This window comes from Sceloporus occidentalis, unplaced genomic scaffold (assembly GCF_023333645.1).
Source record: "Sceloporus occidentalis isolate IW3139 unplaced genomic scaffold, rSceOcc1.0.p SCAF_101, whole genome shotgun sequence".
Lineage (NCBI taxonomy): Eukaryota > Metazoa > Chordata > Lepidosauria > Squamata > Phrynosomatidae > Sceloporus > Sceloporus occidentalis.
In genome coordinates this window covers 1081313-1095000 of record NW_028317081.1, presented here as the reverse complement: position 1 = coordinate 1095000, position 13688 = coordinate 1081313, and the positions used below count along the sequence as shown (strand labels likewise).

At 40.7% G+C, this 13688-nt stretch overlaps 1 protein-coding gene across 1 annotated transcript in view; it reads right to left on the bottom strand.

Moving 5' to 3' along the window:
* Positions 1-13688, bottom strand: part of LOC149283774 (WD repeat-containing protein 70-like) — a 106670-nt gene that overhangs the window by 69610 nt on the left and 23372 nt on the right. The window contains exons 7-8 of the mRNA XM_089497275.1: positions 8873-9026; positions 7336-7412 (exon numbers count right to left, since the gene is read on the bottom strand). Of these exons, the coding sequence (XP_089353401.1) occupies positions 7336-7412; positions 8873-9026 (231 nt within the window). The remainder of the gene's footprint in view (positions 1-7335; positions 7413-8872; positions 9027-13688) is intronic.

The window sequence follows — 13688 nt, the reverse complement described above, 5'->3', positions numbered from 1 at the left end:
CTGAAAAGTTAATCTAAGTGTCTAATCGTTAAGTTTTTAAGCACTGAAATGGTGCTAGTTGCACGCCCATAGGGGAAAAACAACAATATGGGAGCAAAACACGCGATCACACTCACTTTTGGTCTGTGCAAGCCCCAGCCATAAGTCCCAAAAGAAAAATAAGCACTGGATCACATTGGGACCTATAGGCTGGATACCCCTGATTTAGAGGAACTGGGAGCGGGCAGTTAAACAAGATGTATGCTGAGCCTATAGAACTTGGATGTCCAAGTCTGCCACATCTCGGACGAGAGATATATCTAGTCAATAAAACAGACAAAGGAGAAGCATTCTTACGGTCATTCTACCCAAACAGAGACGCTCTCCTAAGTGTGACAGCTGAAATGGAGACATCCGTCGCACATTGTCATACGATATCTAATTAGTGACTTTGCAGGACCATACAGCGAGTAACAGTTTAGGGATCTTTTGTCTAACTGTGAATCAAACAGGTATCTCAATTACTCTGGATCATGTGATCCCTGATACAGGATAACAAAGTATCCAAGCATTGAGACCAAGTCCGTTCCTAATTCTAAAGGTCTATGAAAATTGTCATTTTTAAAATTGTTTTCTAGTGTTTGTAGGCCGTCTGCAAAATCTACTTTACATTCATTTTTTATTTAATCTTTAAATTATTCTTTAAAAGAAAAAATGCTAGAAAAGAGAAAGAAATCCCCGCAAAAAGGTTAGAGATATTTAATAACAGCTTCTCTTTAAAAGAGGAGAAATGTTAGAACAAGAGGTCGTTATATAAAACTAAAAGCTGAGAGGTCGAGATCAGGAAAGATGGGCAGACTAGACGGGCCGAATGGTGTCTTTATTTGCCCTCTAATTCTATGTCTCCTCACTCTTTGGACTGTGTCTAGGTAGAGATATTTCACCAGGTCTAGATGTGTGACAGAATGGAAGCCATCCATCGGGCTGTCACAGAAGCGCAGTCCATTCATGGAATCTGATCATCTTTCTCCTGTCCGCTTGCGATATGATTTTAGTTAACAGTCTGTAACATGGCAGAAATCACCCAACCTCCCATCCAACGCATCACTAACGGATTAGGCGGCGATTCAAATCCCAAATCACACAACTAGAAACGTACTTCACTACACACGGTCTCCGGTTTGGTATGAGCGCGGTATCACGATGCAGCCGGCAGCTTTAATGAGGTGTGGTGTGCCAATTACGCGTGTGACAGAATGAAGGAATATAAAGGGTTCTATTTTTTGTGCAGGGGTATTACGCTACGGATAGAAAAGTACGATCCAACAAAGCATGACTCTGTAAGCAGAGCCGCGGCGACCGTGAGCGATATACTATACCTAATTAGCGGTATTGCATGTTTTGACTGTAAGTAGCGGTTTAGGTATCTTGTTTAATTTGTCTCCCCGTGACAAGGCTTTTAGGATGTAACCGGATATAACCAAGTGCGGATACTTAGAAATGAACTAATGCTACAAGCGAACACCAGAGCTGCATCCGCTTCATACGAGACATGCGTACGTACAACGGAGCGGAAAACTATGTCAAGTTCAAACTAATATTGGAAGATGGGGTTCTCCATGAAATATTAATCACCAATCACATTAATGGCCGGAAGGCATACAACTTTAAAGTATTTTAAGCAGTGACGCTTTTTCAACCTGAATATGTATATTGTCACATAACATGTAAGAACCGTTCTACTCTTCTATTATTCATGTAAGATGTAGAATTAGTGATAAAGCCTGAAATGAGAGAGAAAAACGTTTTGAATTCATTCATTCACAAATATTTTTCTCCTTGAGTATTATCTCCAGTGCTGTATAAAGTATTGCAGGTTAAAACCTTGTTTTATCTCCTTTTGTTCCGATAATCTGCACACCTGGGGGCCGTCATTGTTATCAGTCATGTGATATTTTGGGTGACTTTCCCAGCTCAAACACCACACTGACCTGACGCTTTATGGCGATGCGAATGAAGTCCCTTCCTCCATAGGCTTTTATTAGTGTATGGCTGGGTAATTAAGACTGCACAGAAGCCTACTGTTTGAAAAGTGCTGTTACACCAACTCAACTAAATGTTGTCCCGCACATCATTTGTGCTGGAAACACTTAATTGTCAGGTGACACAAAAACAGGCACAGATAGGCTGTCTCCAAAGAAACGGAAATAACTGCTTAAGCAATTCTGTGCTTTTGATGCGATTAAATCGTTAGAGGAAGGAATGAAACGATAGATCTAATAATGTTTCTTTGCTAAACATAATAGACAGTCCAAGTAATGCTTTGTCCAAGCGGATCAGCAACCTAAATGATTAGACGTTATCTGAAATTGAGAAAGGAAATATAGGAAAGAGAGAAAAAAATACCTTATTTGAACCCTCCTAAAGTCAGAAATGTTATCGATAGCTATGGGAATACGTAATCTTCCTTTCCTATAGAAGATAAGTTTCAGATGTACTTTCTGATATTGATTCCACTCCATACTTCACTGAACCTCCTTGTATTTACGCCACGTGATAACAATCACTAAAAGGTGTGGGAAGGAGAAGTTTCTTTAATGGAAGTAAATGGTGCTTGCTACTTCCACCAGGTTATCAGATCTCAGTCTGACCTTAGGACTATATACACAGTGCCTAAAATTTATCAGAGCTGAGGTCAAACACCCCAAAAGTATTTAAAAAGGCTTAGGATAAACCTAATAAAACTAATGACCCAGAGCCTCAGGAGATGACCCTGCGCCTTAGAGCAATAATAATAAAAAGTACCATAATTGTTTAATCTGCCTTTTGGACAGATAAATTCTGCCCTTATCTCTCCAGCAGTAATTACCTTGCAAATCCCTGTAGCAGCATGGGGACCATATCAACGTGTGCACGGCTTCCTCCAATTATCTTTGTGTTTAAAAGATTACTTTCACTCGGGGAATCTAAGAAACGCACTTTAATCATGTTTTAAATAAATTACTTTAAATATGCTGGCGCAAAATCCACCCAGGAGCCCTACAGGGAATTTAAACTTATCCTACTGTTCAAAAGTTTGGGGTCACTCAGCCGTTTTCATGGAAAACAAGGACATTTCTAGCTGTAACATAATTGCAAAAGTATTTTCTAACGATCAATTGGCCTTTTAAACTTAAACGTGGATCAGCGAACACAACGTGCCATTGGAACACAGGAGTGATGGGAGAGATAAAGGGACATTGGAACATAGGAGTGATGGGAGTGATGAAGGGCCATTGGAACATAGGAGTGATGGGAGTGATGAAGGGCCATTGGAACCCAGGAGTGATGGGAGTGATAAAGGGCCTCTGTACGCCTATGAAGATATTCCATATAAAATCAGCCGTTTCCAGCTACAATAGTTATTTTAAAATAGTCATAGTGTATGTTTGCTTAAAGGGGAACTGTTGCCATGACAGCTTTGTCTATAAGTAAATTAATTTATTAGGTTTACATGTAACGGCTTGGAGATATCTAGTTCAGCTCATTGAAGCTGCTACAGGTGGCAGTCTGTGGCAGAGCCAGAGTTATCTAATCAATTTTTTGTCTTCTCCTCACCCTCCCTTACCAAGGGCACTTGAACCAATCAACAACAATCTGCAAAGTAACAAAAAGGCAAAAATAACATAACGGCTAATTTAATATAATCATGCAGATCCTGAGTGAAGATGGCTGCTGCCAAGCTGGCTCTTCTTAAATTATATCACTGTAAACACAATTACATATGTTTTTTTTAGATTATTATTGATTTACATAGCGCCATCATATTCCACAGCGTTGTACAATGGCGTGTAGAACTGCATCTGTAGAATGCGGAAAGCTGTAAATTACCCAGGAACAGAGTCACAATTTCAGATGTTAGGATGAACGCAACATTAACATTCAATTGCTTCCAGTAGCTTTTAGAAGAATATTTTTAACCGTTTTTGATTGTAATTACTTTTATCTTGTGCTTAGAACATACCGGCATGCACACGGCCTGTCCCTCCTGATTTTAATGTACCTTTAGATTATGTTTCATAAATGGGGGCAAAATAAGGAGCCTAAATCTCTAGCATCTAGAGTGTTTATCAACAAAAAGTATAAACTATAAATATAAAAACATACATATAAAATTATATATAATTTATAAAATATAAAAAAAGTATATATATATTAAATTAAAAAAATAAGTTGAGAAAAAAAGTACATTTGCCAGAGGGGGGAAAAACCGAAACATTAAAAACATAAAAATAAATTGAGCGAAACACTATAACATTCTCGCTATTGTCTTTTGGCCACAGACACAATCGTTTGCTCTAATTCTAGGCAGGCTTTTTCTATGTCAAGTAAGTGGAAAGTGCCATCATGTCGTTAAAACGCTCAATTAGATTCTTGATCATTCGCAGAAATACTTAGCTGAAGGCAGTTCCTAAAGATTCCCCGGTCAATGACTTCAAACTATTTAAAGGTGCTTTAGTCCTGGGGGGGCACTATGTAATGGGCTAAATGCCGCTAACTAATACACTTGCAGAGACCTGTTTCTGCATTTAGTAAACTTTGGAGACAAAGAAAAACATTGCAGCAGTTAAATTCTAGAAGAAAAACAATTAAAAGTCCCTTTGAAATGTTAAACGGCTCGACAAACAGCATGGAGAATGGGAAAGTGATGGCACCCGGCCGCTTAGACACCTTAATGAAAGGAGTAAATGGCTCGAAACAGTGGTAAGTGCCGCGGTGTCACGACCTTACGTGGACACATCTTAAAGATTCCTGAACCTTACACAGACAAGTTATTTGGGTGCAAAATAACGGCTGCGTTTCCTATTAATGACCTGATGATCACAAGCATGCGTGGTATTTAGAAAAGAATTAAGTAACTAATAACAGAACCCCCCCAGGGAAATACCAGACCTTTTAACAGATCTTTCAGACAGCCTTACACCACCATTGTACAGCGCTGCGGAATATGATGGCGCTATATAATGAACGAATATTAAACAGAAGCACGCAGTATGCCCGCTGTGTCTTTTCTTATGTTTCATTTACAGGTTAGTGAACTCAAGAAAGAATTATTACCGATCTTTTACATACCTTTATAAACTGCTTCTTTCAGGTTATAAATTCTAAAGCAATGTTAGCGTGGTGAAGCAATACAGTCTTCAGTCGAACTTGATCCCTCTTATTGGGCCAACAGAAAAAAAAGATGTGAAGTTAAAGTTATATATAAGCATTGCGGACCTCAGAAGTCTCTTCCGTAAAAACAGAATCTGAACCTCATTCCATCTGAAGAAGAGACCTCCGAGGTCCTGCAAGCTTCTGTAACTTTACATTTTTTTCTGTGATTGGACAACATCAGGTAAAATCTCCAATTTAGGACTCGATTTTCTCTTGGGCTAATACAGTATATATCCCTTTTTCTCATTGAGTGGCATTTCCCCTTCCGATGTTAAATGAATATCTGAGTTACATTCAAGTAATTGAAGCTTCTGAAAGTCAGTAGTATGCGTGGATTTTATCTAAAGCCTCACTGAGAGAAGTCCAGGTATATAAAAAAGACATTTAATATCAGAGCGGAATTTGGATTGCTTTCTTGAGTTTTTAAGCAGACAGACAGGATTGAGATCTTGGTCACTGACCAGAAGTGAGAAAAAGCTAATGGCAGATGACGCTTCAATCATTACTGTCTCTGTCTCTAACATCGAAAGCTTAATGGGCTTGGCTAGCTTTGCTATAATAATATGAGAATGTTTTGCGCAACACCTTAAATATTATTATTTTTTTATATATATAGCACCATCATATTCCACAGCGCTGTACAACAGGTAAACAGGACATAACAAGTAGTATATATAATGTAACCATTTGATTTACAGAAACAGGTAACAAGGAGCCAGCTGACAATCTAGACCATACCTGGGCAAAGCATGGCCCGCGGGCCACATCCGGCCCGCTGAATAGCTCGGACCGGCCCGCAAAGAGTGTCCTGGTGACTCACCAATGAGTCCGGTGTCCCCCCCCGCCCCGGTCACTTACCTTAAACTCCTGTGTTGGAAGCGTTTGTCTCGGGTGCCGGCGCTTTACGCTGGGCGCCGGCATATGACGTCAGACGCCGGCGATCAGCAGTGAAGCGCCGGCACCCGAGACAAACGCCTCACGCTTCCAACACAGGAGTTTAAGGTAAGTGACCGGGGCGGGGGGGGAGATCCTGAGAAGGGGGGGTTAGGGAGTTAGAGGGGAGATACTGAGAAGGGGGGTTAGGGAGGGAGGTCTTACTGTGTGTGTGTGTCTTACTGTGTTTGTGTGTGTGTGTCTATCTTACTGTGTCTGTGTGTGTCTTACTGTGTCTGTGTGTGTCTTACTGTGTCTGTGTGTGTCTCACTGTGTCTGTGTGTGTCTTACTGTGTCTGTGTGTGTCTCACTGTGTCTGTGTGTGTCTCACTGTGTCTGTGTGTGTCTTACTGTGTCTGTGTGTGTCTTACTGTGTCTGTGTGTGTCTTACTGTGTCTGTGTGTCTTACTGTGTCTGTGTGTGTCTCACTGTGTCTGTGTGTGTCTCACTGTGTCTGTGTGTGTCTTACTGTGTCTGTGTGTGTCTCACTGTGTCTGTGTGTATCTTACTGTGTCTGTGTGTGTCTCACTGTGTCTGTGTGTGTCTCACTGTGTCTGTGTGTGTCTTACTGTGTCTGTGTGTGTCTTACTGTGTCTGTGTGTGTCTTACTGTGTCTGTGTGTGTCTTACTGCGTGTGTCTTACTGTGTTCATAGCTTATTCAGTTATTGTAATAAATATTTTAGCCCATTTTTTAGCTCAAAATATTTTTTCCTTTTTTTTCTCCTCTAAAATCTAGGTGCGTCTTATCAGCAGGTGCGTCTTATAGAGCGAAAAATACGGTATGCACTCCGAAGCCTTGTTCATTTTGTTCACTTCTGTGCTGTGCTAATAGTTATTCAGGCCTTACTTATTCAAGCACCTCTACCAATGACGTAGGCTTGAATAACTTTATTAAACAGCACATAAGTTAACAAAATGGACAAGGCTTCGGAGTTTGTAGTTTGTAGAGGTCTGGCCCTCTAAAACCATTCCAATTTCTCATGTGGCCCCATGGGAAAATTAATTGCCCACCCCTGATCTAGACGGAGTTGGGCTAAATCCACACAATGATTTATAAAACACACAGAATAAATATTTATGTTTCAGAACTCGTGTGTAAATGTTCTCCACAGGAAAGTACAACCAAAAACAATATACATCATGCTGATGTAGTATAAGATTAACACACAATGGCCAAAGTGATACTTTTGTATGCCAAACATCACGTGACAAAGAGATGGACTTACCCATCGTTGGAGCAGGTAAGGAATTCCTCCTTTATTTTTGGATGCCAGCACCCTCCATTAAGCATGGCAGTGTGACCCTGTAATAAAAAAAGGAAAATATATAGCGATATATACACACACATACATATACGCACACACACACACACACACACACATAACATGGCTATTTATCTTGCTGATAAACACATTCTACTTTTAAGTACGTTTATATACAATTATTGGACCCAATTAAACGTTTAAGAGATGCTCATGTATGTGTAACCGTGTTTGGCGTGGCCACAAGCTACACAATGCTCTAGAATAAACTACGTGAACAGGACTGCTCTCCTTTAATATTTTGTCTCATTCGTCTGTGTATAGGGTAGGAAAAGGGTATATTGTTATTTTTATTGTTTTATATAGCGCCATCCTATTCTGCAGTGCTGTACAATGGGTGTACAATTCCACATGCAAACAGCATGGCAGTATAGCTTCATGTCACAACTTCTACGCACTGGCCAGGGAAACAAGGTTTTCGTAGGGGGATTTGTACTCCGGTGTAAGTGGAGCGGCAGTCCCTTCTCGCTCTATATCTCGGTTCCCAATCTCCAGCTGGCATTAGTGAGTAAACGAAGTGACATTCCTGGCACCTTTCCCTGCCCTTACTTACTATTTCCATTCCCCTCCCGTTCACTTTTTCTTTTTTCCCTGTAGTATTCACTAGGAGCTTTAGCAGACAAAACAATACGATGTTTTCCACTGTCTCAGAATACTCGCGCTCATGTCCTCATTCTCCGCTCAGAAGGTTAACAGCCGGGACGGCTGCTTATTTATTTTACCCCCATGTTAAAAGGGAAAGAAATCAACGGCCACTGACCCACCACTCAGCACACCCTCACTGTATGAGCATCGCCCTTTCTGTCATCACTATCGCCCTTTCACACACCCCATTTGCTCCTACGGAATATCAATCATCTTCTTTACACATCAACGGTTTTCCTAAACCTCAAAGAAAGGCTTAATGGCTTGTTGGACAGACAGATCAGCAATAGTGAGCTCCCCTGTGACCATCTTCTCCAAATACTTCATACATACTTGGGTTGAACAGAAAGGCCATTGGAACCCAGGAGTGATGGGAGTGATAAAGGGCCATGGGAACACAGGAGTGATGGGAGTGATAAAGGGCTATTGGAACACAGGAATGATGGGAGTGATAAAGGGCCATTGGAACACAGGAGTGATGGGAGTGATAAAGGGCCGTTGGAACACAGGAGTGATGGGAGTGATAAAAGGCCATTGGAACACAGGCGTGATGGGAGTGATAAAGGGCCGTTGGAACACAGGAGTGATGGGAGTGATAAAGGACCTCTGTACACCTATAAAGATATTCCATTAAAATTTGATACACAAGGTGTGCCATTTTTTTGATGTCTTAACTACTTAACAGGTAACTATTAAGCAAGATGAAGAAAAACACGATTATGGGAACGTTCCTCACATGAAATATAATTAAAACTCTTACGCTTATGACGCTTGTTCACGCCACAGATCTCCATACCTTTGTATTTGCCATATCCACAATATACTGGTCCCCTTTCACACACTCCATTACAGGAAAGCCGTCTCTATCCAAGACTTTAGCCTGAGAGTTACTGGCAACTACGAGGATCACATCTCCGGTGTTACTGTACTGCAGGGACTTTATCTGATGGCTACAGAAAGAGGAAAGACACAGCGAGACTATGCGTTATCACCAAAGAGATCAAATTTCAATGCAGAACTTATCAAAAAGTTGGGTTAGTTGCAGAAACACAGCCAGGGTTCTCATTTTGCAGCTCTGAATAGGGATGGTGAATAAATAGACCTTATCATACTTTCTTACTGCATATTAAATATCACGTAACCGGCGATTGTACTAAACGGAGCAATCAGCAGAAATATACAAGGGTTTACAAATTCATTTCTTTAACAAATATCACTATATATTATGATTTGTAAAAGTTGATGGGTCCTCAGTACGGAAGAAGTACTACTACAAAGACCTTTTACCAAATACAGCCCCCCCCCAGAGAAGAAGGTGCCCTGGCTACTGGGACTTGTAAACTTAGATGAGATATTGAAGTATGACACAGTCTCGTAAACCAAGACAAGCCAAAAAGAGTCAGGGCAGGCAACCGTAGGCCAAGACTAAGCCGGGGTCTGGTACACCAGAAACCAGGATCGCACCCAGAGACATGTAGTTCATAAAACAGTGGAGTACATACTACCGGCTCCGGAACAACCAATGGAGAAGGTGTCAATGTCAGCACGTCAGCGACGCAAGCTGTGACGATAAACGGCAGCACGTATTCAGAGTACACCGGCCTGCAACTAATTACACTTAGAGAATTATTATATGACTAGCGTATGTGCCCATTAAAGTATGTGCACTTTTTTTCTTTTCTCTCACTCTCTTTCTCTGTTCGTTTATTTTCTCTCTCTCCCTTCCTTTTGCTCCCACATTTTCTCTCTCTTTTTTCCTCTTTCTTCTTTCATTCTCTCCTTTCTTTCATCTCACTCTCTCTCTTTTCACTCCATGATCCTTTCTCTACATCTCTCTCTTTCTTCTCTCGCTTATCTCCCTCCCCTCTTTGACTTATTTCATCCCTCCTTTCACCATTCTTCTTCATTAGGAAAGGCACATCTAAAGTTAACAAGGGGGGGGGACACCCAATAGTGGCAGTCTATTAAACTTGACTGATGGTATGGATAACCATGGTTGTCAAAACCAACTTTGGGAGCACAAAGATGGAGAGCTACAATAATAAAGACGTTTATGTTAAAGAAGACATATTTGGAATAATTCTACATAAAAAGTATTTGCTGAACTTCTTGGTCCCATTCCCTTTTAGCCTGATGCAATGTTAGTGAAACAAACATGAAAAAAAAGACATATTACTGGCCCTTTAATAATTACTTTTTCCAGTTACTGCAATTTTATGATAATATGTATAGCTAGCGATCCCCAAATCCATCTTGTTTTATTAAAATCTCAGTTCTATGATGACTCAAGGTTATCTTGACATGGCATTTACGAGCCATGGTCAGGGAAGAGGAGCCACCATAAACCCAATTAATTCAATTTCCAACTTCTGGTTACTAACCATTCAAAAACGTCACAAGGCTACCTACATGTGAATAAATAGTAATGAAAAAAATAGATTACTTATTAAATAGAAAACATTTCTTTAGCATTCGTTGATGAGACGATGAGCCATAGGCAAGGAATTTAAGGCAACGGATTCCAAAGGAGATTGATGGGGGAAGCTAGAGCTGCACCTGGTGTGTCAAAACATGGAGTATTGTATGGTTGTAAAGGGCACCAGTCAGCCATAAGTGTTTAGGTAAGTACATTTATCTATACATTCTGTTGAACAAATCTATAGGTACCTAACTTAAATAACTAACCTGTGTCATCTATATATATGTGCTTATAAAACAAAATCAAAAGGTCAAACTCTACACGTTGTGACAGAAAGGCCGGTACAGTAGTGGATGGGCGGTATATACGCCCTACTTTGGCTAATTTTAGTTGTCCTTATTTGTAAAATTAAAGCCCCAGGGAAAGAGAAGACAAAAAAAAAACAACTACAATATAGGAAGTGACTTGTAAATTGTGTAATGGGTCCCTGGGGTGGAAGATCCAGAAGAGCAGGGTGGGCTGGTGCTCCAACAGCTTTTAAAATCCAGACCAGGATTTACAGGTGACCAAGTATAGCTCACCTGGTCTAATCAGGAGGGTTTAAAAAGCCCAGCTTGGTTCAATTCACTCTCTCTTCTTATTGCCAGCCAGGAGAGCTGCTGGATTTATTTTGTTTGGCGTGTTTTGATTTGAAGAAAATAAATATTTAAATTCTATCTGGATCTGGAATTGGCTTTTTACCCTAGAAGACAAGTGACTCTGAAAGATCTCTGACTAACTCCTTGTGCTTCAAAGGACGTTCAGTTACAACGTGTAGAGCACAAATACTGAAGAAGAAAAAAAAAGTTAATTTTCACCTCCAAGAATTGCTTAAATGCTTAAAGTGGCCACGCTTAAAGTTTGCCTTACTACTCAATTGCTCCCGGGCTGGCAAAGGAATATAGCTGCGAATTCTCCAAGCCACCAAGGGTAGTGTTGAGCGGACGTGCAGAGACTTTGCATTAAGGCATCAACCACGTATTTCATTAAGAGAAGCCGTCATGTAAAAATAAACGAACAAATAAAATACGATCGTTCTTTTAACAGCCCATACCCTACAACCATCATGGCGTAATAGAAGTCTACTGAAACAAAAACAAATGGTTCCGTCATTTCAAAGACGAGGCCGGACAGGGGTACGGCTTCCCTTACTCCGGAATGCCAAGGCAGTGGGCCGGTGAATTACCCGGAATAACTGAAATGTTAATGTTCTAGATGAAACATCCAAACCCTTACGTGTACTGCCCTTGGTGGAGGTATCAGACGGAACTTGCATCGGTATGCGGTGTTCCTAAGAGAGGATGTCAAATAGCATGGCGCAGAACTCATCAGACATGTTACAATGTTCCTGTAAATGGGGGTACATGCTTCGATGCACGCCACATACCACGGCTTTATTCTGTGACAGCGTTACATGACGGAATGTACTCCGCATTCTTACAAACCGGGTTACTTGTTACAGACACCAACACAGGGATAGGTAGCCATGATTCACAGTGACGGTGCCAAGTACCCTGCTCGTAGTGTATTTATATAACCATGAAAAACTTGTTCCATCGCTTTGGTGACGAATCGTGACGACTTTCCAGCATCACCCTTTCTTTATTACAATTTGCAATTCCAGAAACTACATGTTGGATTAAAAAGGTGGCCTAATCCTTCCTTTACAGAAGCAGAGGAGCTTTAAAGTACTGATGGCAGACCATTCGGCTCATCATGCTTAGGTTTAGGATAGTCATATGCATCACATGCATGTTCTGCCGGGAAGCTGTTCCACTTATCTACTTTTCTTAGACGAAACGTCAGAGCGTTTTACTTTACTAAGCCTCTGACCCTCTAGGTTTTTACTAAAACCTCTTGTCCTGAAGCTCCCCAAGCCATATCCCCCGAGACTCCTCAGCCTTTCCTAATTTCTGTCCTGCAGGGCATACGACAATGTAGCTTCCCTTCTCTGAATTTTCTCCAGAATCTTTACATCCATCTGGAGACGAGCTCTCCAGAACCACAATACTATAGGTGAGCCCGGGACGGTGCATACGTATAAGCGTCTCCGGTTAAAGGCGCCATCAGATCACCGCAAGAGGCCAGATGAGAAAGGAAGAAGATGGCCTTATGGCACTTTTTTGGTGTCCTCGTGGCCTTTTGGAACAAACGAACCGGGTTTTTAATAAAAATGTAAAAAAATTGGGTACCACTAAAGATATCAGCTCCGTTCCTTACCAAAATTACCAATTTGCCTGGGGGGGGGGGGCGCTAGAAGAAATCTGATCTAACGCTTGTTTGAGCAGGGTCCTCCTCAACTGTAGTTCCTATAAATCTAGTTGTTATATCCTGCTTACCCATTGTACAGCTCTCCGGAATATGATGGCGCTATATAAAACAAATAATAACTCAAGTAGTTTGTGGGATTAAAACTCCTGCTGTCCTACGTTACTAAACCATTTTTAAAACAAATTTATTATTTAATAGTGAATAACGTAGGTTCACATCACACTCACACATGATTTTTTTCTTTAATAAAACCATTAATTCTCCCAGCACGAGTGGGAGGTCGCCCAGTAAGAGCCTAATTAATAACAGGTGCGGAATATTAAACTGGTGCTTTGAACCAGATCAAGTTACGCACACTTTGTCACCCGGCATGTTAATGCGGTTCTATAAATCAGTACTTAGTATGAAACCCAATACTTGAAAGGTATACTGTTCCTGGAGTGTTGAAAAATTCAAAAAAAAATGTATTTGAAATGAATGAAGCTGCCAGTGGTTTCATGCGTTCGTTAGGCGTATGTAAATGAATTAGCGTACGAAGGCCACCCTGTTTCCTTCAGCGTCCCCTGCGTTCTGAATTAAAATCCATTACTGACATTATGAAATATGTTGGAGATTTACAACAGGAAAAAAAGGAGCAGACTAGACGGGCCAGATGGCTCTCGCAGTCAAATCGCACGGATCTATCTTTAGGTGACTTTAAAGTGTGGATATACTTTTATAGCACAAAAAGTAACTTCGGTTTAGGTAGACAGCAGATGTACATATCAAAAGGGGGAAAAGGAACTGAATCTGCTGAATTCTTCCGTCCTCATCACAATATGCAAAGCAATAATTTGATACGATTATTATTTATTACACTGTAATAATAATAATAATACAGTAA